The following is a 25,306-nucleotide window of genomic DNA, read 5'->3' as shown; positions in this document are numbered from 1 at the left end:
ATATCATTTCATATTCATTTTATCCATGAACTTCTTTTTAGTGGAAAATCACAAATAAACCATCGATAATCACTCTTCATGCTTGACTTTTTTAAAAGAAAATTAAATCATGAATCTTAGTGCTTATATCATCAATTTTCCCACCAAAAACCAATCGCAAATCATTTAATCTTCTTCCTTCCATGCCTAGACAATCACCACATTATTTTTTTTGTTTTGTTAGAAAAGTAGAATTAAATAAAGTAAAACCATGCATTTCATCCTCATAAATGCTTCTTTTGTGATATACCTTTTGAAGGAACTTATCCTCATTATTTTCTCATCATTTTTTTTGTCCCTCAAATTATTAGTTAATAATTTACAAAAAAAAAGAAAGAAAGAAGAAAATGATGGTTTTTTAATGGAAAAATTGATAAATTATCTCGTTTCTCTTTTTTCTCTCTTCATTTTCAGTGGTGGTGTGAAATTTTCCGAGTTGACTCGAAAAGAAGGTGAGATTGCAATGTCTTTTCTTTACAAAAATACTTATTTGGAGCATAATCAATAAAAGTATCTAAGTGTTTTCGTTTAGCTCTGAAATTCCAGGAGAATCTTGTGAGAACCATGCTCCAACTTGAGAATACATATTATGAGTTGGCAAAGGGTCATGTTAGGAAAGAAAATGCACGAGGATGTTTGATTATTTGTGATCGTGGAATTATGGATGCGGGTGCATGTAAGTTGGATTTTAAAATTTTTTTCCATTAACTCTTAATTTTGTCCTTACGAAAAAGATTCTTGAAATCCTGCAAATATCTTAAATGATAAGAGGTTATGTTGCCAAATGCGGCTAGAAATGTCATAACCTAAGCAGGGTGCATTGAAATGAAGGGAAAATATTGAAAACTGAAGAAAACAGAAGCTTAAAAGTTTTTAAATGGAAAGGGGTTATGTCGTAAAATAAGGTTAGAAATAACATAACCTATTTAGGGTGCATTCAGATAAGGATAAAGGTACTGAAAACTAAAGAAAACGTAAACTTAAGAGTTCTTAAATAAAAAGAGGTTATATTGAAAAGTGAGGTTAGAAGTAACGTAACCTGACTACGGTGCATTCAAGTGAAGGTAAAGGTAGGGTAGAGTCATCACTTATGAACGTTAAACACTTATGAATAGCTTGCAAAAATCTTAAATCCTTACTTAAAACAGATTTCGAAAAACCATAAAATTATCGTGAGAATTTTACGAACTTTACTTCAATGTTAATTGTATTTATGTACAGAGAAATCGTCAATCAGAGCAAATGACACTCAAATCTCTCCATTTTTTTCTCAGTGGAAATAGGAAAAATTCCTGCCTCCACCCAGAATCGAACTGGAGACCTCTCGTTAACTAGACGAGTGCTCTACTAACTGAGCTATAGAGGCCACATCTGTCTATGATGTGATTAACAATTTTGTCATTTTTCATAATCTATTTTAGGTTAGAATCCGAGATTTTTGCAAGATATCCATAACTAAATAAGTGATGACTCGACCCTACTTAAAACTAACGAAAATAGATACTTAATAACCTCTGCAAAATCTCTAATTTGTCAATATTTATCAGAAAAAAATCACCTCCGAATGAGAGATTTTGAAGTTGTAAGTTTTTAGGTTATGTACAAAGGATCTTGTATAAAGTAATGTCACATCTCTAGCATTACGACCTGTAAGTTCTTAGACCACGATGGATAGAACTCCAGAACTTTCTAGTAAGAAATTAATCACCTAAAGTAAACTTGGCGACTATAAAATAAGTTTTTTCATAAAGTGGTATACTTCAGGCGAGGTAAATTTTATTACCGAATGACCCAAAAGTTAGGAAAGCGCCTTTTCGTGTATTTCGTTTTTCTTTAGAATTTCAGTTGGTAAATCAGCCTTAATAAATCTTTCGCCTATTTTTTATTTCTGAATGAGCATTTTTACTATTTTTTATGGTTATGTTACAAAATATAATAAATATTATACGTATATTTATCATAAAATTATGTGTGATTGGGAAGGAACGTAAGCGTAATTACAACGACTGACTGAAAATTCTTTGGTAATTTCAAGTATTTGAGAAACTAAAATTTTTTATTTATTACTTTCTGTCTTTATAATATAAGACGAATTTATCATAAAATACGGATATAGAACCCTCATTTTTCAACTATTGTGTTATATAAAAATATGAAGTAATTAATTTAAAAAACTCTTGCTTATTTGTTTACTTCTAGCTCGAAAAAATTTATTATGCTTCATATACTTTTATTTGGTCAATAGATTAATATGAAGTTCTTTTTAGGTCACGTTAAGCATAACCTGAAAAAATTAAAGACATGTATTGTGTAGTGAAGTTTCTTACTATGCGTCATTTAATTGAATTTTGATCAATAGGCGCGACACAAAATGAAAATTATGTAAGAGTTCTTTGAATAATTTTTTTTCAATTTCTAACCTCAAAAAATTGCAAATTATGGGATCTTAAATGTATCAGCCTCTTATAAATTCTGAGAAATATGGAATTTGGCTTTCGAGATTTTAACTTCAGGGATTTTGGCGTTCGCGATTTTGACTTTCGGAATTTTGGCTTTCGGGATCTTTGCGTTCGCTATTTTGACTTTTGGAATTTTGGCTTTCGGGATCTTGGCGTTCAGGATTTTGACATTCAGGATTTCGGCTTTTTGGGGTCTTGGCGTTCGCGATTGTGACTTTTGGAATATTGGCTTTCGGGATCTTGGCGTTCAGGATTTTGACTTTCAGGATTTCGACTTTAGGGGTCTTGGTCTTCGCGATTTTGACTTTCGGAATTTTGGCTTTCGGGATCTTGGCAATCAGGATTTTGACTTTCAGGATTTCGACTTTTTGGGGTCTTGGTTTTCGCGATTTTGACTTTTGAAATTTTGGTTTTCGGAACTTTGGCGTTCAGGATTTTGAGTTCTAAGGATTTTAACTTTTTGGGGTCTTTGCGTTCGAGATTTTGACTTTCAGGATTTCGACTATTTGGGGTCATGGCGTTCGCGATTTTGACTTACAGGATTTCGACTTTTGGGGTCTTGGGTTTCGCGATTTTGACTTTCGGAATTTTGGCTTTCGGGATCTTGGCGTTCGCGATTTTAACGTCGGGATTTTAGCTTCGGGATTTTAGCGTTCGAGATATTGGCTTTCAAGATTTTGTCCTTCGGAATTTTGGCTTTCAGGATTTTGGCGTTCGGGATTTTGATGTTCGCGATCTTTGCCTTCGCGATTTTGGCGTTCGCGTTTTTGACGTTTGCGATTTTAAATTTTAGGGTTTTGGCTTTTGTTCAGGTTCTCGGCGTTCGCGATTTTGGCCTTCGGGATCTTAGCTTTGAGGGTTTGGTCGTTCAAGATTTTGATTTTCGGATTTTTGGCATTAACGATTTTGGCGTTCGCGATTTTGGCGTTCGGAATTTTCGGAATTTGGACAGTACTCCATTTTAAGAATGTATTTGCTAATAACAATTACATTTCAATAAGACATTGTCCATTTAAGAATTTTAGGTAATTTGAAAAAAAAATGAATAAAATGGTGTATTTTCACAAGTTATTTTATTTTTGACGTAAAAATGCAATTCTTGATGCTCTGATACTTTTTAGATCATTCATAGTTTGCTTTATTGACGCTAGTGGCGTTAGAATTGCAGACAATCACATGAAGCATATGTTTTATTTAGATTGAACTTTTCTCAAAGAGGGTGATCGAGGGTCAAATGTCTTATCAAAGAAAGTTTACATATAAAATTAATAATTTTGTAATTTCAATTTGATAATCTGTCCAGTCGAAACTGGTAAATCCCTTCTGTTCTATCATTCATTTTTGCTGTATTTTCTTTCTAAAACCAAGATATACCAAAAGAAGATTGGGAGAGGCTTCTGACGGAGAATGCTTGGAATACAATTGAATTGCGAGACAATCGTTACAACCAAATAATTCACATGGTATCTGCTGCAAATGGTGCTGAAGATTTCTACAGTGTTGAGGTGAGTGAAACAGATAATTTCCATCTGAAATGTGTGTCAATTCCTTATCAAATTGACATGATAAGCCAGAAACATTGATATTGATACATCATTGAAAAAAAATTCATGAAAAAATTCCTACAATGTCTGATCGATGTAATAGAGAGAAAGAGACTTAAAGAAAATGTCAAGTGCATTTCAATTGCCAATAAAAATGTGTCTTTGTCTTGCAATAAAAGTCTTCCTGGATGATTTCAAGTGATTTAGATCTTTCTTCACCTCCAAATCACCGTCCTTCATGGTCTATGACTCAATTTCATAGCAAAAGTTGGAGACGTTGAAGTAGAATAAAAAAAATTATCATGTGATTATTAAATTGGTGTTTTATCGAGCGGACCGCGTGTATGTAATTAAAATTGGAATTATTTACTTTAGTGACTCGTGTTAATTTTGTGCCTTTCGAGAGAGATGCTAAATAAATTTCTGCTGTTAAAGACTTTTTGCGTGGATAATGACAAAAGAAGAAAAAAAGAATTCATTGAGACAGCAAAATTTGCACGACAAAACTTACAAATGATGGAGATAAAATTTGTTGAGTCTCCTCTTTTTTTTCTTAGAGAACCTTTTTGGCTTGGGAATATTCAAAATGATATCATTGTTTATTTATTTTTCAAATGTTTTATAACCATATCTTATTAATACAGTGACTCCTTTAGAAAAGGTATCATATATCACTTGGTTGTTGTTGTGACTCTTTCTGTTGACTCGTGCCAAATAATTTATTGTTGAGACCTAATCTATTATTGAGGATCCCCCAATTCCCAATGCTAAAAAAGGTATACTCGTAATGCAGGATTCTTCATTTCAATTTATTATTTAAATCTTCTTTACAGTTGTATGCAACTTTTATGATCTTATTGTGCGAAATAAATTAACTAATGCAACCTTAAAGTGAATTATCGCATGAAACAGGCATGAAACATAGCCTTTCAAAACAAAATTATAAAGACTTCCTATTTAAAGATTTACTGAATATTTTTCTATAACAATTTTTCAGATTTTTAGCTTGAATATTTATTAATAGGGTAAATGTCCTAATTCAAAAACATTTCCAGACGCTTTAACTTTGACAGAAGATTCAACACATCAAGTTTATATTTTTTCTGAAGAGAATTACATAAGTTTGCTCCTTGACTCTTCTAGAATGTTACTGTTTAGTGAAAATTCTTTAGATATGATTTGAAAACTTCTTAAACACAAGGAAAATACACGAGTGTAAAATGCTTCTATTGGAAACAAATTAATCCAAATGGAGACAAGGGAAAGTTTCTAATTGGAGACAAACAGTTTAAGTGAAACCGCGACGAAAGGCTTCCAAAACCTTGTTGAGTTGCTCCTGAGTGCAGTAATTTGTTCTTATTCCTGGTCTTTTCTCCTTTCTCATCTAAAACAATAAGGAAATCTCTTCAAAAAATCATATTTCCGGTGTTTCCCATTGAAGCATTTGCAGACACTTCTGAAAAACCCTTTTTGTCCACAGAATAGGTAATTATTTCATTTCAAATCTTCACGTACCGTTAACAATAAAGATTAGCACTTTATTTAACTAAAATTAACGAGAAATATGACATAAATGTTAAACAAAACGAATAAACAACAGTCACTTTATTGTGTTTTTCATTGGAAAACATGGTCGATCTATGAAAAATTCAATTTTGGGAAGGTACACTTTTAATTAATAATGGATTTTCGCTTTATTTGGAGCAAAATTAACTAGATAATGAAACTGTGGTATAGAAAATATATAAATATAATAATTTAGTACTGTATTTATCATTAAAAAAATGACGTTTCCATTTGGAGTAGCAAAAAATTTCCATTTAGAGCAGGTTTTAAATTAGGTTAATTTACCTTACTTGTCAGAAATTGAACAAAACGGTAACTAGAAAAAAATAATATGCAAAATGATGCACAATCTACGAAATATGAAACATTATAAGTGCGAAAGTGTTTCATGTTTCATTTAGCTCTCTGATATTTAAATGACATCTGTCAAACACAGGAATTTCAAACTCTCCCCTTTGTGTTTTTATCTGTAATTTTTACAGATAAAACTGATAGATACTGATAGATAGAACTGAGACTCAAATTTATAAAATAGTTTGAAGTTAAAGAGCACATTTCATATTACTTATACAGTAACGTTTCCAATCTTCCAAACATAAAAAAAAACATTTGTTTTATTTTTGGTTATTTTTTAATTTAAAAATTACACGAAGTTAATTTTATCTGCTAGCACGTTTTTAGATTTCTCTTAAAATATAAAACGGAAATTAACCTTCAAAATTAAATTTTTGATGGTTATTTTTTGAAGGTATTCAAACTTTGAGTAAAATGAGAGTAACAATTTTATCTTTTATCTTGTAAAATTACTACGAGATTTATAATACAATTTATTTTTCAACATAAGTGGAATTTACCAATGATTTATTTTGACATTATTCTTTAGCACAATGATAAGGAGTTGAATTTTCAGAAATAACATGATAATCGTTGTAATATTAACTCATAAAATAACTATGATGCAATAATCGTTGTTAATGATACTACGATATTCTTATTACTCCGATTCAATTCGATAGTCGTAGTAACAGTGGAACATTTCACAGTGTGGAATATCAAAACATGTAAGACAAGTTGAATTTCTAAAATTAAAAGCATGATCGCAGTCAACGTGTACTATGAAAAAATTATGACATGTAAAATGGTTGTAACAATATTATCCTAGTAATACCTTTTATCTAAAATTTTAGAAATTTAACCTCGGAAACTTTAAAACAGTAAGACAAGTTGAATATGCAAAATTACGATAATCGCAGTAATTATTCTTTTATGAAAAAAATTACTACGATTATGGCGTATAATAGGAGTAACACGATTATCCTAGTAATCTTTGCAACAATTTTCACAGTACAGTTGATTTTGAAACAGAAATTGAATTTCACGACGCGTCGCGACGATCTATGTATATGGACATTATAAAAGGAGGAACACGATTAGCCTAGTAATATATCCAGCGATCATCGTAGTATAGTTAATTTTTCAACAGAAATCAAATTTTATAGCAATTTAGTTTTACAATATTTAACGTTTAGCACAGTAATACAAGTTGAATTTTCAAAGATAAAACATGATAATCGTTGTAATAATAACGAATAAAGTACTTTCACTAAACACGATAATCGTAGTAATTTATTTCACAGTAGAATACTATCACGATTATCGTTGCAGTTTCAAGAATTCAACTACGGAACTTTAATTACAAAATAAAACTAGTAACATTTCGAAAATTGTGGGGATAATCGCAGTAATTGTCCATTATTAGGGAAATTACTACGTTTATCACGTGCAAAAATTATCGTAGTAAAGTTAATTTTTGAACAAAAATTACATTTTACGATATTTTAGTAGGACATAATCTCGCACAGTAATAACGAGTTTAATTTTCAAAAATTAAATGATAATCGTTGTAATATTACCCCTTTAAATAACTTTGCTACGATAGTCGTTTTTAAGATTATTACTATAATCGTTATACCTCCATTACATCCAATTATCGTAGTAATTATCATCGTAGTAGAAGTATTGTAGTTATGCAGTGGAATATTACGATGATAATCGTTGTAGTTCTGTGAATTCAACTGCAGAAGCTTCAACTACAAAGTAAGACAAGTTTAATTCTTAAACCTAAAGCGATAATGAACATTATTCTTCCCTTGTGAAACAATTTACTACGATTATCACCTGTAATGGGGGTAACAGGATTATCGTAGTAATATTAACAACGATTTTCTTTTTAATTGATTAAACGATAGTTATCGCAAAATTTAAAATATCCCTGAAAAAAATGTAGTTTTTGCTACGATATTTGTTGGAAATATTACTATGATAATCGTAGTATTTTTTACTCTGTGAATGTTACTAGGAAATTTTGCTGGACAGAGGATTTTGGTTCAGTACTAAATATAATTGTATATACTAAAAAATGAAAATAATTTTTATCATTCTTCAAAGATACAAAATAATGCACAAGCTTTTTCAATACAATAAGTTGAAACAAAGACAAAAATGAGCAAAAAAAAGTGTATAGCAGGGAAAGACTTTTAGGATACCAGAACAAAAGAAATTACGACAATGAAAAATATCTAGCAAGAAGAGGAAGTGCAATGTCGTCAAGACCTGATGCACAATAAGATTAAATAACAATAAATATCACCTTTCTATACATTGCACTTTATCTCAATAACAAAATTTCCCTTTCAAATACCCCGAGTAAGTGAAAAAATACAGATACGATAATTGCAGACTATACTTTCCATGTCAAAATAATAGCTTTAAGTAAAAAAAAACATTTTTGAAATTTGGCACAATGCTTGGTGAAGTTTTTCACTGAGATCAAAAGAATATTTTGATGATCCATATTCATTTTTCTTGGCTTTTTATCAAATATTCGCAAAATATTTGCAAAATTTGTTGAAATACTTTTAGTTTTAATTCCCCATTGAAATGCCATATCACGATCACTACCATCTTATGGTAATGATGATAGGTAATGTAGCATTTTAACAATTTCAATGATTTATTATTTTCTATTTAGCGGAGGAGTTTATTTTCTCAAGATTTTATGGCCCTGAGCAGATAAATCAAATTCTCAAATTTAGAAATTATTTTTACCATTCAAAGAGAAAATTTATTTAGTAATTTCATGGTGTAAATAACCAATAAATAAATGCCAACTAAGGTATTATTCTTAACCCTTCTTTTTCCACTTAACATTTAATTATTGTGCAAGTTTTTTGGTTCATTGCATAAGATTTATTATTTAGACTAATATAAAAAATCCACGTATGGTGGAATGGGGTAATTTTGAACAGAATCTAAATTTAAATTTGGAGGGATCTTTACTGTTTCAGATGAACAAAGAGAAAAAGAAGACCATGAACGAGTCCTACGTTCAAGGGTACTTCTTCGTGGTATTTTTTCGTCCATCTAAAACAGTAAGCAAATATCAAAGTTCAAAAATATAGTACATTATCAAAATTACTCCAATTTTGTAAAATTGTTCGTAAATGTTTGTGAATTCTTATTGGGAATTTATAAAATGTTCGTAAATCGTAGGGGTAGGGGGAACTGGGGCAGTAGTAATCTGGGGTAGTTGTAAACACTGTGATTTTTTTCATTAATTTTAAGACTCCAGAGGATAAAACCCATAAGCATTCATAGATACCATGGGGATGTATGTCCACAGAAGAATTGGTCAATAAAATCCTAATACTTTAAAAATAAAAATCATTTTTCCCGAAAATGTTGATATTTCAATTATTTTGGTAATTTGGATTTCCACCTGGAAATTAAAAACTGTGTAAAATAATCGAAATGTAGCAATACCAGTTCTTTCCTACATCTTTTAGGATTATATTTATGGATTTACTAGACAAATTGAGATTCTCATTATTTCAAAAGAATTAATAATTGGTCAGAAAACAGCATTTGGGGTAGATGTAACCAGGCAATTTCAATTTCACAAAATGAGTAGGTAAGAGCGGGAAATTGACCTTCATGCGAAATATCTATAATTCATAGATTACGAAAAAAATTGGTGGCGCTGTGTTAAATAAAAAGTCACATGATGTCAAAATATGGGGAAAATCCATTGAAAAATGTCTTTGATATGCATGCTTTTAGTTTTTTTGCTATTTTAATTATTCTTTGTAAAAAGTGTCATGATTTTTTGAAAAATATACAGTCTTTATATATCTCTTAAGTAATTAAAATAATCGAGAGTGGTGCAAAGTTAATTTCAAGAGTGGGAAAAAAGGTGTTTACATCCTCCCCAGAAAGTGGTTACTTCTACCCCAGGTATTTTGTGAAAAGAGAAAAATGCACAGGGACACAAATTTTATTTTTATGGAAAACTCAATTGTTTTCCAGCATCCGCATTACCCTCGACGAATTGCCTATACCCAAGGGTAAAACATGAGCTAAGAAATATTTTCCAAAAAATCACGGTGTCCTTGGAAAATCACCTCAAATTCGCATCTATCGAAAATGGTTACATGTGCCCCAGTCTCCCCTAAGTGCGCCAAATTTCGGCATAGTTGCATGCAAGCGCCCAAGTCTCAAGTTTGAAATGATATATCATAAATAGAAATTGATTTTTTAATACTTCTTTTTAAGGAGTGTTGCTTAGAACCTTGTTGACAGTGTATCGTCTTTATATTTACTTTAAAATTATTCTTAATACATTTTAAAATGAATAAAAATGTAGACATAGCTTTGGTGCCCTATTTCGGCCACCTTCATTCTCATAGTTCCTTGCCCTTCGGGAATTCTTCCAATATCTTTTTCACGTCATCTCGTTTGTCGAAACTACATTTTCTGTTATTCTTTTGCATTGTATAATCTCTAGAGTACGTAAAATCTAAAAGTTCATGGAAATTCAAAGAACAAAAAAGGTGGCCGAAATTGCAAGCTGGCCGGAATTTGGCACACTTACCCTATAACCTACTAAAATATAGTTAAATTTTGTACTTTTTCACCAATATTATAAATATAATAGGTTATTTCTAAAATTTTGAGGTTATGTTGAGTCTAACCTTAGAAATTCTTCAAATATTTTGTATTGCAGGATGTCTGAATTTACCATTTTGATTTATTTCTAATTAAATTAAGCCACGACAAAAAAATCAACTAAATTACAACGATATCGAATAAACGAGCAGTAAAAACATAAAATTTGATCGAAAAATAAATTCGAAATTGTCAGTAAAAATCTTTAAAGAAAATGACAAGCTAAAAAATAAAAAAAACGGTAGTAAATAATTAATAACGAGCAGTTAAAAAAAGAGAAATACTTTCTAAAAAAAAACTGTCTGTAAAAAATAAAACATAATAAGTAAAAAATTAGGTCAGTAATGGCTTCGGCATACCTTTTGAAACTAAAAGGTTTCGAAACTAAAAACTTCAAAAAACACCAATGTAATATCATTATATTTAATAAAATATACTTGTTTAATATATATGAAAGACAAGATTTACAAGGACAAAGTTTCCAAAAAAAAAAAAAAAAATTACCGAAGACAAATATTCCATAGACAAACTGGGAAAGACAAAATCGTAAAAAACAAAATGAAAAAAAAAAAGATTCTGCAAAAACCCTCTTAACATTCCGATCCGTGGTACACTTCCCTTATTTAGATTATTTTGCTTTATATCAAAAATTGGAAACTTCTCTTTCTAAGATGATTTCCTCTTTTGAGGTTAGGGTGAATATAACCTCAAAGTCTAGAATAATCTATTATTATTATTTATTTATTGGAGCAGTAGGGTAAGTGTGCCAAATTTCGGCATAGTTGCTTGCAAGCGCCAAAGTCTTAGGTTTTAAATGTAATATTTTTTATACAAATTGATTTTTTTTGTTATTTCTTTTTAAGGAGTGTTGCTTGGAACCTTGTAGACAATTTATAGTCTTTATTGCCTTTAAAATCATTCTTAATGCATTTTAATATGAATAAAAATGTAGACACAGCTTTGGTGGCCTATTTCGGCCACCTTGGTTCTCATAGTTCCGTGTCCTTCCGGAATTCTTGCAAGGTTTTTTTTTCACATTATCTCGATCGTAGAATGGACAATTTTGCTATTATTTTGCATTGTTTATTCTCTAGAGTTTGCAAAAACTAAAAATTCATGAAATTTTGAGGAACAAAAGAGGTGGCCGAAATTGCAAGCTGGCCGAAATTTGGTACACTTACCCTATATTTTAAAATAGGTAATATTCAAAGTAGATGGACTTAATTAGCTTGAAAATACATAAATATTTAGCAATGAATCTCAAAAGAATCTTAAAAGAATTTCAGGTGTCTGATATTGCCCCTTCTCCCCTTTTTTAGAAATAACGCTTAATCACTGAGAATTCATTGAGAATTTTCCTGCATAACTTCTAAAAAATATTTTACAAATTGAAATATTTGTGGCAATAAGAACAAAATGACATTCGTCAGAATTTAAAAAATGTCATAAAATTGCCAAAAAGACTTTTTCAAAGAGAGAAAAGAATACTTGAGAATTTTTTAGTAAAGGGGCAATCTGTCTGTTGTATGTCCTTCAGGGTCACAGTTGTCGATCCGAAGATGTTGGTTTAGCCCGTGAACTTGATTACAAGGCGGCCGCAGCATGGGTTGGTCATCCCTATTTCGATGTGATTGACAATTCAACAGACTTTGAGACAAAAATAAAGCGAATGATCAGCAGTGTTTGCCAGAAGGTTGGCATCGACACCGGTGATCGTCTCTTGACCACATCGAAGAAGGTGAAATTTCACGGTGAGCTTTCTAGATTTTTTTTTTGAGACGGATGCCCCCTTATGATAAACATAGCAAGGCAAAGAAGAATTTGAGGGAAAATTGGGGGTGAAAAATGTGTTTTTTTTTGTTATTGTTGCAGTTCTTGGACCTTTGCCACCAGATTCAGCGTTCCCGCCATTTCAAGATTTCGATGTTGAGCACCATTACTTGCAGTCCACGAGTGGACGGGTGCAGGCTAGACTGCGGAAACGTGGTCAGAAGGGTCACTGGAGCTATATCCATACGATCCGGAGGCCCCATCCCAATGGCCAGTACGTGGAGGTGAAGACTCAAATGACCGCCAGGGATTACAATAATCTGCTCAATCAGGCGGATGATGCCCATTTCAAGATCATCAAGACACGACGGTGCTTTCTCGTGAACAATCAGTACTTCCAATTGGACATTTACAAGGAGCCCTGTCATGCAAGGTAAGGAAGATTTTCTCCTGGAAATTGTTTTGCTTGATTTTTCTCCCCGATTTTATTTTCGCATGTTGAAGAGGTGTGAGCCAAAAAGGTACCAAGTGAATAAATTTTAAGTTAAAGTCTTTGAATTAGGTTGTTTCCCCTTATTTGTCTTTTTTATCAGTATTCTGACTTTGTGCTTTATTCTACAGCACGGTAAGTTTAGGGTAGTATTTAATTGCCGAAGATAAAGTCCTGGATTTTAACCCTTCAATCATGAAAAAAGAAATGACAGATTCTCAAAAAAACCATCCCAAAATCGAAAAAGAACTTAGATATTTTACATTGAAAAATTGGTAAATTGAATGAATTTAGATAATTTTTCATTGGCTCGAAATGTCAGGAACCTCTTTCAAAATAAATCAAAAATTAAAAGTTAAATGCTCAAAAGTGTTTTTTAAGGGGGGTCGCTGAAGACCGGAAGTTAGTATCTCTTACGGTTTGTCCTATAGTCTGTTAACAAGTTGTAAAAAAAAAAACTGATCATATATACTACTTTGTCTTTGAGTGCGAGCTGTAAAAAACGTCTCTAATGCCATTTTCATGGGGGGTCACAAAAAACCTGAAATCGATATCCCATACCGTTTTGTCGCTAAGTCGAAAAAATACGATAATTTAAATAAATATTTGAACGAAATGAGTTAATTATCACAGCTTATAAAAGTCGGATCGGATTGGAAATTTCAAGACCTTCCAAAAAATACAATTTTTTACCATATCGGTTGAGAAATACGCGCCTTCCAGAGTGGTTTAACTTTAATTTTAAAAAATTTAAAAATGGGTAAAAGTATCTGACATACACAAAGATATTAACCCAAGACCAGGACAAGCAAAGAAATCAGTTCTAGGAAGTCTGTAAACACTAACTCTCTAGTAAAGCGTGTCCTGGATTTAAAAACCACCAAGCAGACAAATGATTCTCATTAGAAAACTATAATCCACTGTATGGTTTTTTTTTATTCAAGCTGTTTCTCCGCGAAACTCAATTCATATTGTGCCTAACTTCATGTCGAAAATTTGCAATTTTAATCCGAGAAACGCTTTAGTAAAAGGAAGTGTGGGAAAATTACAAGGAAATATGGGGATTTTGGTCAAAGATGACTTAGAGTTCCTTTCAATCTGATGAGCGAATTGGAGATCCAACTGGTGAGACGAGATAGAAAATCCCAACTTAGGGACCCAAAAATTGGGTCCCAATCATAATGCCGAAGAGCAAAAATTGCTACAGGATCAAAGTTTCGAAGAGCTAAATACGGATAGGATCGTAAAGAGCCTCAAAACTTGAAAGGTTCGAAATCTCGAGCCAAAATCTTTAATGAATTGAAATTCCGCAATTGTTGAAATCCCCAAAGAGCCAAAGTCTCACAAAGGTCGAAATTCACTGAGAACCAAAATGCCGAAGGCTCTGAAATCCCAAAGGACCAAAGTCCGAAAAAGGGCCAAATGTCGAAGAGTCAAAATCCCGAATGGATTGAAATCTCAAATCGGTTGAAGTCGCGAAGAGTCAAATTTTCGAATAATGATTGACATCCCAAAAGGGTCGAGATTCGAGATCCCTGAGAATCAAAATACTGAAAGCTTTGAAATCCTTAAGAACCAAAATTCCAAAACGAGCAAAGTGCCGAATAGGCAAAATCCCGAATGGATATTGTAATCCTGAACGGTTCAAAATCCCAATTTGATTAATATCCCGAAAGAGTGGAAACCCCTGAGAACCGAGATCTCAAAAGAGTCCAAATTTCGAATAAGTCGAAATCTCTAAAGTTTCGTAATTCCATAACGATCGAAATTCCGAAGAATTTCATATAGATTAAAATCCTAAAAGACTCTAAATTATTAATAGCCAAAATCCCGAAAATCCAAAAGGGCCAAAATTCCGAGGAGTCAAAATCCCGAATGAATTGAAATCCCTAAAGTATTGAAATCCCCAAAAACTCTAAATTCCGAAAGGATCGGAATCCCGAAGATCCAAAATCCGGAATAGTTAGAGATCCAGAAGATCCAAAATCCCGATTAGATTGATATCCCGAAATTGTCGAAACCCCTGAGAACGAAAATCCCGAAAGAGTGCAGATCCAGAAGATGCAAAAGCTCGAAAAAGTCGAAATCCCGAAAGAGTTGAAATTTCGAAATACTGAAACTTTCGAAATCCAAAAAATTGAAAATCTTAAATGGGCCAAAATGTCGAAGAGCTAAAAATCCGTATGGATTGAAATCCCAAAAGGGTTGAAATTCCGAAAAACTCTAAATTCCGAAAGTGTCGATATCCCGAAGATCCAAAATAGTGAAATCTCGAATAGTTCGAGATCCAGAAGATCCAAAATCCCGATTATATTAATATCCCGAAAGAGTCGAAAGTCTTGAGAAGGAAAACACCGTAAGGGTCCAAATTTCGATGAAGCTAAATTCCGAAAAGGTTGAAGTCATGAAAGAGTCGAAATTCCAAAGAACGGAAAATCTCGCATAGATTAAAATCATGAAAGGTTCTAAATTTTGAAGAGTCGAAATTCTGAATGGATGGAAAGACTGAAACTTTCGAAATTCGGAAGATCCCAGAAGGGTCAAAATGTCGAAAAACCAAAGTCCCGAATTGATTGAAATCCTGAAAAATTCGAAATTCTGAAAATTCTCAGAAAGGTCAGATTCCCATACATCCCGAATATATTAATAAAACGCCGAATGGTTCGAAATCTCAAAGATCCAAAATCCCAATTGGATTGAATTTTCGAAAAGTTCGAAATCTCTGAGAACCAAAATCCCGTAAGAGTCCAAATTTCGAAGAGCGAAAATCCCGCATGAATTAAAATTCAGAAAGGTTCTAAATTATAAAGAGCCAAAATTCTGAATGGATCAAAATTGAAATCCCGAAAGGGTCGGAAGTCCCGAAGACTAAAATTCACATAGTCAAACTTTGGGGGGGGGTCATCGAAGACTAGTAGTCGATATCTCTTACCGTTTGGACTTTAGACTGTGTCGATGGATGGGGTAGCTAGAAAAGACGTTTTTACCTAATTTTTAAGTGTGATTAAATAAAACTGGTCATGGTTCTTGATACTTCTTGAACCCTTGACCTTCCGTACTTTATAGAAAGAACGCCGGGAGGCGCTGAAGTCATTTTTTCGTAATTTTGTTTGAACACAGAGAAATCCGTAAAAGTTAGTTTTACCCTGCAATATTGATCCAAAATCGGTGTAGATATTAACCTTTTTAGGTGCATTAGGGGTTAAATTTACCCCTTTTCATGTTAATTTTACCCTTAAAAAGGTGTATAAGTAATATTAAAAAATGTTAATATATTTTTACACCTAAAAAGTGTTAAAGTTCTGAGGAAAAAAAAAATTAATCGTACCCTCTTTTTTTTCTCAGTGAAGAAATGCAATTTTCTTTTATTATGAAGTAGGAATATTATGTATTTTAGGTTTGTCTTGAAATTCAGGTTTTTAGCAAATTTCAAAAAAGAAGGCCAGTTTGGCTCACACCTTCCCTAAATCTTCCAACTGTTGCTCAGACAGGGAAGAAAAACAAGAAGAGAAAATGCGAATGAGAAATCTAATACGAGTCTCATTTTATGTTTCCCATGCAGATGCTTGGGCTTGATGCTCCTCGAGACTTATACATCGCTCGAGGGCAAAGCACTCGAGGATTGCCTGCCGAAATTCCTCAACATCAACAAGGAGGTGACCGGCGATCCGAATTACTCCATGTTCAATTTGTCCTTGCGCGAAGAGTGGGATAGGACGCAAAAATTCTGTCGCTCCTTGCATGGTAAAAAGAACATGAATAATATGTGCAGTGCAAATTCCAGAGATAATGAGGAAGCATGCAATGAATGTCAGCATCAGGGCAAATAATAACCAAAAAAAAAAAAAAAACAAATCTTCCCAAAAAAAGACACAAAAATTATTTTGCCTCTGACAAAAGACATTTTGTTCCCCAAAAAAAGGTACACACGATATATACTTTCATAGAGAAGAATGAAAAAAAAATATATCAATGAGATTTGCAAAAAATATTCCTTTTGCAAAAAAAAAACAAATATTGGATAGAATGTTGTTGATCAAACAGACAAAAAATGAAGAGAAAAAAGAAATATTTTTTGAAATGTGTAGAGGAAATTTGAAAATGGGACACATAGAGTCCGATTAGAGAGAGAATAAGCAGTATTATCTACAACTTTCTAGAATTTTTTCCTTCAGATTTCTTTCTCAAATTTGATGTGTAAATAGATTTTTAGGGAGAAACAGTAGATAGCATTTCAAGGGGAATTTTTTTTCAGACATTTCTTCTACAATTTGTCTTTATGCATGCGTTATTTTTTTTTACCAAGGAAACACAAAAAATTGAAATAATTTAGTTGATAACAGTGCTAGAAGAGAAATATAGAGGCATTTGATGAATTATTATTCAGATGTTAAAAAATATTAAATACCATAAAATATTTTTTAGTCCCATTGCATCCTATGCTTGGCTAAAATTAATTTAATTTAATTAACTGGAGTGGAATTTTCTAATATCGATTCAATCTGAACTTGTTTTTAAGGTTCAAAGAGAACTCTCAAAAACTTTAAAGTCAATTTGAGAATGTTTATTGAAAATTTGAAATTGACGTAAGAATGAGATAATTTCAATAGTTAACGGCAATGCAAATTTTTAAAACAATAACCTCAAACACAAAGTGAGGTTATGTTCGAAATGAAACACCCTGGAGAAGTTTTTTTTCACATGGGTATAACACCTGAAACTTCTAAATACTTCCCTTCATATTGCAAAAATTTTAGTTCTTGGAAGATGAATAAATTCATTTTTATTAAGGCAAGAAATTATTTAAAAATGTGAAGTTATGTTGGACTTAACCTCAAAAGCCAGCAGAGCAAATTTTATGAATGGAGGGGAACTTCTAAATACTTTCCTTCATATTGCAAAAATATTAGCTCTTGAAAGATATATAAATTAATTTTTTTATTGAGACAAGAAATAATTTTAAAATGTGAATTTATGTCGGATTTAACCTCAAAAGCCAGAACAAATTTTATAATCAGAAAGGAACTCCTAAATACTTTCCTTCATATTGCAAAAAATTTAATTCTTGGAAGATAAATAAATTCATTTTCATTAAGGCAAGAATTTATTTAGAAATATGAAGTTATATCGCACTTAACCTCAAAAGCCAGAACAAATTTTATAATTAGGAAGGAACTTCTAAATACTTCTCTTCATATTGCAAAAAAAAAATTCTTGGAAGATAAATAAATTCATCTTCATTAAGGCAAGAATTCATTTAGAAATTATGAGGTTATGTCGGATTTAACCACAAAAGCCAGCAGAGCATATTTTAAGAATGGAGAAGAACTTCTAAATACTTTCCTTGATATTGCAAAAATTTTAGCTCTTGAAAGATAAATTCATCTTTATTAGGACAAGAAATTATTTAAAAATGTAAGGTTATATCGGACTTAACCTTAAAAACCAGAGCAAATTTTATGAATGGAAGGAAACTCCTAAATACATATTTCCTTTATATTAAATTGTTATTAATGCGTGTCTTGGGAGAGAATAAAGGCAATTTTTACCGTTTTTTACTTAAAAATTCAGCAATATCTGAGAAATTTTCAAAGAAATCTATCATTTCATTTAAAAATTAAATCTAAACGCACAAAATTCTAAAGCATTAAAATCAATTTATTGGTGTTTTATTATTTTTATTAAAATCAAAAGCTATGCTAAATTTATTTATTCAAAAAGCTGTTTTACAGTGTGAGGTTATGCTTGACATAACCTATAAAGTTTATTAAAACTCAAAAATGGTGATTTGGCATGTTCTCTTTACTCGAAAATATGGTAGAGTCTGTCCTTTTTAAAAAAACAAAATCCTAAATAAGGTTAACAGAAAAAGCGCACAAAACTAAATATTACCAAAACAATTTTTTTTGAAATTAATTACAATAAAATAATAAAATAAATACAATAAAATAATCCTCTTATTATTAAGAAAGCTGTTTCGTAATTTCAGGTTATGTTTGAAATAACCTAGAAGGAGTTATTTCACCTCAAAATGCAATCCTTTGAACTTGAAAAAATATTATATTTCACAGCTTTGTCCATTTGAGAGTTAAAAGAATGATATGATATACAAAACAGAAGATTATGAAGTTTTTAAAGTCTTTCTTCTACTCCAAAATAAAAATCTAACCTCACAATAATATGTTCTCTTGGCCAATTAAAGAAAGGTACCCGATATTCTCAATTTCTCCGTAAAAATTGGATAATTCTTCATGTGCTAAGTGCTAAGTTTATTTTATAATACTTTATCTTTCAAATAAGTTCATAACCTCAAAAATCTTTTTGTGTTAAGAATTCGCTATTTTTTTTTAAATCATATTCCTAAAAAAATGCATTTGAAACATTTGAAAGAACCGTGGATTAAATATAAATTTTTTAACTCTGAAAAGGTTCAACTTATTCGATAAAAATAAATTCCTAAAGTTTTGTCTATTGTATGACTAGGGTATTCTTTCAAACTTAACCTTAAATAAATTAGTTTTGATTCAAGAACTCTTGGCGCATTTTATTTATTTCGATTTACAACATTGTAAATATTTTTCTTTTAGAGCAGTAGTAAAATTATTTTTCTACTGGAACTTTAGGAATTGTATCACGGTATTTTTTTAGGTTAGGTCTACCTTGATGTTAGGTACCTCACTTTACAAATGAATAATTTTTCAAATAAGAATGACTTATTATCTAATAAAGAAGATTTTAAGGAAAAGTCATTGGAATTTAAGATCCTAAATCTAATTTCCCGAATTTCACTAGAGTAATGTACATTTTGGAAGACGGTACAATTCAGAACCTGACGTTTCGCTTAAAATCATGTAAATTTTTGGTTTCCTTTTATTTCTAAGACTGTGACTTATTTATTTCTTTACGAACCAGATAAACTAAATTAAAAAAAAAGTCAAGTTTTAGGACTTTTGGCAGGAATTTCTAGGTTAAATTCAACAGAAACATAGTTCCTTTGATTCTTTTTGCAAATTGAAGTTTCTTTCTCTTATTTAGTTAGGAGGTTGTTATAAAAGTTGAGATTATACGTGATCTAACCTTAAAATTATTTCACGTTCACAAAACATGGAATTCTCTAAATAAAGTACGTTCGAATTTTTTTTTGAGGTTAGGATTGACATAACCAAGAAACTTCTATAATTTATTCGTAAATCAAGTAATTGAAGGTCATTAGGAATTTTTTTGTTACTATCAAGGAGATTGTTAATGAATTGAGGTTATATGTGACCTAACAAAGTTCAAAAAAGCAGTCTTTTCAGAAACCTAGAATTTTATGGTTAGAATTAAAAGAATTCTTGCCATGACGAATTGTTATTCGAAAATTCCTCTTCAAGGAAATTTATCAGATTCTGCTATTGCAAAATAATGTTTGATATTTTAAAGAAACGGATTGACATAATCAACAAACTTTTTAAGTTAATTTCTTGGCAAAATAGATGATTGAGGGCCATTGGGTGTCTTTCTCTTATGGACTCTACACACTAGAAAAATTTCTGTCCAAATTGAAGAAAATTCCCTACGCTTCTGCAAGAAAAAACTCTTCAATATGGACATATTTTTCTCTAGGTCATTACTAATCAAAGATGATATTAATGAATTTTCAAGTTCAGTAAAAAAAAATGGATAGTTTCTCCTGTAATTCGGAGATCTACAATATTTTGTTTAAGAATATAATAGACTTCTGGAATATTTTTTTGTTTGTGAAGTTAGAATTTGCAATTTTTGCCAAAATTCAAAGAAAAAATTCTAGTTCAAAAGATTTTGCTATACAAAATGTATCTGGATTTTTTTTAGGTTAATCATAAGCTAAACAAAAAGTTCTCTATTTAATCTATTGGCAAAATCAAAGGTGTCCAGTTCATATGGAAAAATTGGGTGACATTCCCTTTGACAAAGAGGTTATTGAAGAAGTTGAGGTTATAAGACCTAACCTGAAATTTTTTATTTAAGGCAGAGGTGTACAAGAACCGTTTGAAACCAAAAAAACGTCAAAAGAACTTGTACGTCAGTGGTCAAAACGCTACTTGAACAAACTTATTTTGACGTTTATTCGGTTTTAACGGTTCTTGCACACCTCTGATTTAAGGTAATTGCCCTGTAATCGGCAGGTTTCTCAACTCGGCCAGTGGGGTTATTTATTCAATATTACTTAGATTTGCTATTGTATGGTATAATCGTCCCAATAGAAATGGATTATGAAACGTTAAAAAATGGTTAAATAATTCCACTGGCCGCTGAAAAACCGTCCGGCTACAGGGTCTTTATCTTATTTACATACCTAACCTGGAAAAAGAAAGTAATTTTACAAAATTTAGCGTTTTTTTTTTAATTTAGAGAACATTCAAGTTACTTTTTCTTATTGGAAAATTATTCTGAAGTTCCTCTTTACAGAAATTAAAGCGATTTTGCCGCACATAAAATATGCCTCGGTTTTTTAGGTTAGGTTTGACATAGCCTAAAACTCTTCTTAATAAACTATAATATTTAATTGATTGTGTAAATGGGGCACATAAAAGAATGAAGTCTATTTTATTTATCCATTTGATTTACAGGAATTTTCCTTACAAAGAAATGACGTTTTTTTTTAATAAAAAATAATTTTATTTAATTTTTATAAAAAATAAAAATATGATTCATATTTTTTTCGTTTAATAATTTTATAAACGAAATTTTTTTTTGAATATAAGTTAAGGAAAATCTTGCTCTATAATTTTATAAATAAAACCTGTAAAATATGTTTCATAAATTTATTTAAAAGAAAATTGCAAAGGAAAGCTCTCAATGTTCTTCTCTTCTAGCATTGAATTCTATTGCATTATTTTCCTTGTTTCTTTTAACTGCACATGTTTTATATTTAAGTTTGTCTATTAAATTTTCTTTTCTTTTTTTTTTTAATTTAGTTTATCTGGATTTTCCTTTTCTTTTTTAATTTCAGATGATGGCGAAGTACATAAGAAAACTAATGGCTGTTCTATTCCTTATATGAATGGAAATAAGACTGGGGCCATTTGAAAATTGTATAAAAAAATTTTTCTTGTTTTTTTCTTCCCACATTTTATTGAAATCTTAGTTCAATCTTAGGCACTTTATTATTTAATCAAATTTTAAGTAATTTTTAGTAGCTTTGCAATTTTTTCCAAAAATAAAAACAAAGATTTTTATCTACTGCTTCTTACCTCAATTTCAAAAACAAACAAAAAAATATAATTTAAAATTGAATTGTGAGAATAAATTGGAGATTTTTGTTCGGATTTGCAAAAATTTAATTCTCGAATATGTTTTAAGGCATTAAAATAAAGAGAATAATTTTAACGCTAAAATGAGTGATTTGAGTACATTTTGTACCCCAAAATAGTGTTAATGTTACTGACGAGTTGCCACCAAATTGAGTACTTACAACAATGTATATGATTTTATTCACTGCAAATAAAAATGAAGGATAAAACTTGAAAATTTTCTTTGTTCTAAATCCACTGGAAATTTTTAGAATCATGATTTTTGTGAGGAAGTATTTTAATAATTTTAATCCTTGGATAGTGATCGTTGATGAAGCACATTGTCCGAAGATTTGAAAAATTCACCACCTTCGAATTTCGAACATCCAACATGGCGATATTCGAAAATGGATGTTTTGTGTGGTAAGTATGGTAGGAGTATATTACACGTGTAAAAAATCTGGTGTGAAATACGTCATGTAATAAAATACTCAGGAAGTATTTTGGACATTTTGGATATAGAAGATTTTTGAAAAAAATCCGAAAGAACGTAATATTAAAGAATATTGCTTTAAGACATTACAGTAGACTCTCACTCAATCGGTTCTTTTTCAATCGGGCGACAAATTTTGTTGACAATTTTCACGTTTAAATATAAAGCTAATTTGCTCAAATTCGCTGTCGTTCTTCCTAGTTTATCGTGATTCTTTATAATTGGGCGCTCTTTGTGGAATTTATAAAGCTTTGACGCCCAAATCTATCGATAAACCGGATGACATTTTGCCCCAAATGCCCAATTGAGAGAGAGTCTACTGTATAATAATTAAAAAATATCCGAAACGAGCGGTTTTGGATAAAGATGAGTAGTTTTTGTCACAAAAGTACAGTTTCTTTTTAGAATTGTGCACACCAAATTGATTTTTTAATTTTTTTTTGTTCTCCAAGAAGAACCATGTTAGAACATTTACAGTAGACTCTCTCTCAATCGGGAATATGGGGCAAAATGTCATCCGGTTTAGCGATAGAATTGAGCGCCAAAGCCTTTGTAAATTCCACAAAAAGCGCTCAATTATAAAGAATCACAATAAAATAGGAGGAACTACAGCGAATTTGAGCAAATTACCTTCATAATTAAACGAGAAAATTGTCAATAAAATTTTTCGCCCGATTGAGAAAGAGCCGATTGAGCGAGAGTCTACTGTATTTTAATATTTGTGCTTTGTTAAGGAATGCTACTGCGACGAGAAAATTGAATAATTAATAATACAGTGAGTCCCGATCCGGGATTATGCACCTGATGGAAATAGAAATATACACATTGTTCATACTATTATGCATCTTTGCGAACTATTGGGAGACAAACTGCGAAATAATTTTTTTAAAATCGCCATAATGTATAACCATTTTGTGGCGCGCAAAACTTGAAAATGCTTTATGCTTACAGTAAACTCTGGTTAAGTCGGATCTTTATTATCTGGTTAAGTCGCTTTAGACGTTTACAAAAACGTCTAAAGCAAAAAAAAAAAACAATTTTTGTCTTAGTGAACTTCTCAGCGAAAAATAATTACAGTGTCGTCTCTCTAATCCGGATCGTCGTAATCCGGACGAGTTATCGACGGTTACATTTAAAATAATTTTGAGGTCATCTATGCATGTATGTTCAGCAATGAAAATTCCTGTGATATTTTTGTTTAATAAATGAAGTTATAATAGCATAGAATTCTCTAATTATTTCTTTTTAATCTTCTTTAAAACTTTTATTCTAATTCTACAAAATAATCTTGTATTATATTTTCGAGACGTTGAACAAATTAAAAAAATCCATCCGGATAATGAAGCGGACATCTGTCATATTGCCTCCCAATCATCCGAATAACAAAGTGAGCACTGTAATATAAGAACCAGGATTGTTGTAGAACTTAGCATAGTATTATATGGAAAGATAATATTTTTCCATGATACTTCCATATGAAAATTCACTTAACCTCCTTGTGTTTCTTTTCGAAATTGCTGTGGGAAATTTACATATTTTTTTTTAGAGAGGTTAATATGAGAATTTGATAATATTACAAGAAAATATATCTATGATGAGTCTTAGAACCCTTCACAAATTGTTACAAATTGGCTTTTTGTTACGAACATCCGTGGAAATTTACTTTGGTATTTTGTAAATTTTGTAAAAAAAATTGTATAAAAAACTCAAGGGGTAACTCATATTGAGAAACCCTCGTGAATTGTCCGAGAAACGTTTCGTGAAACCCGAGAAACCCACTTTTTGCATCGCGAAACCCGAGGAACCCAAGAATTGCGTCGCGATACCCGAGAAACCCAAGAATTGCATCGCGAACCGCGAGAAACCCAAAAATTGCATCGCGAAACTCGAGAAACCCACTCTTTGCATTGCAAAACCCGAGAAACCCAATTTCTGCATCGTGAAACCCGAGTAACCCACTCTGTGCACCACGAAACCTGAGAAACCCGAGAATTGCAAAACGTGTGAACTATTTGTTAACAAATTTTAATATTCAACAGTCGCCTGGATTTTTTACGTCATCCGGGCAAAAACGCACGAATAAGCAAATGTATACTGTAAAATAGAAGAAGAAGCTGCATGTGTATCTTTTCTTTGATTTAAAATTAAAAAAGAATTATGCACTTGTATTGACATTTTTTTCGAATTTTTTGTGTCAAATTTTGACCATAATATTACTTTTGAGTTACAGTTGTAAACCATCCCGGGAACACCTCAGGATGGACCTCCATTCATACCAATCACCTCCAAAAGCCTACCCAACATGTTCCCCTCTCTTCTGGCAGCGCCATCTATTATTATCGTATTCACTTATTCAAAGCAACGATCATTTCGCATAACGATTACACAGTAGACTCTCGCAAATTCGGCTCTTTTAAGATCGGGCTACTTTTTAATTCGGGCAGCGGTTACATTTGAAAAAAGTTGTTGTCATTTTTCAAGTTTGATTATGATTATCAAATGAATCAAATATGCTCAAATTCGGCATGGTTTGTCTTAGTTTTGATGTGATTTTGCATTATTGATTTACGTTATATATGAGTGTGTAAACTCAATATCTATATGCACATGAATAAAAAATCGTTGCATTTCAAAAAGTTTGTCGCCCGAATTTCTGTCTAATTCGGCTGATATTTCGGTCCCATATG

At 31.3% G+C, this 25,306-nt stretch overlaps 1 protein-coding gene across 5 annotated transcripts in view; it reads left to right on the top strand.

The window, feature by feature from the left end:
- LOC129804857 (TRPL translocation defect protein 14) overlaps window positions 1–22,364 on the top strand; it is a 41,613-nt gene extending 19,249 nt beyond the window's left edge. Inside the window, exons 4-10 of one of the 5 annotated variants that reach the window (XM_055852518.1) lie at window positions 454–491; window positions 572–715; window positions 3,867–4,003; window positions 12,150–12,363; window positions 12,485–12,815; window positions 16,435–16,616; window positions 21,847–22,364. In XM_055852518.1, coding sequence (XP_055708493.1) covers window positions 454–491; window positions 572–715; window positions 3,867–4,003; window positions 12,150–12,363; window positions 12,485–12,815; window positions 16,435–16,616; window positions 21,847–21,923 — 1,123 coding nt within the window. In that variant the 3' untranslated portion in view covers window positions 21,924–22,364. Of the gene's footprint in view, window positions 1–453; window positions 492–558; window positions 716–3,866; window positions 4,004–12,149; window positions 12,364–12,484; window positions 12,816–16,434; window positions 18,817–21,846 lie in introns of those variants that run through there. The other 4 variants (XM_055852521.1, XM_055852517.1, XM_055852519.1 and 1 more) reach the window with 4 other exon arrangements.
- The last annotated feature ends 2,942 nt before the right edge of the window (window positions 22,365–25,306 follow it).

Source organism: Phlebotomus papatasi, chromosome 2, assembly GCF_024763615.1.
Source record: "Phlebotomus papatasi isolate M1 chromosome 2, Ppap_2.1, whole genome shotgun sequence".
Classification (NCBI taxonomy): domain Eukaryota; kingdom Metazoa; phylum Arthropoda; class Insecta; order Diptera; family Psychodidae; genus Phlebotomus; species Phlebotomus papatasi.
Note: the sequence above shows the minus strand (reverse complement) of the source record. Positions and strands in the feature narration are given on the sequence as shown.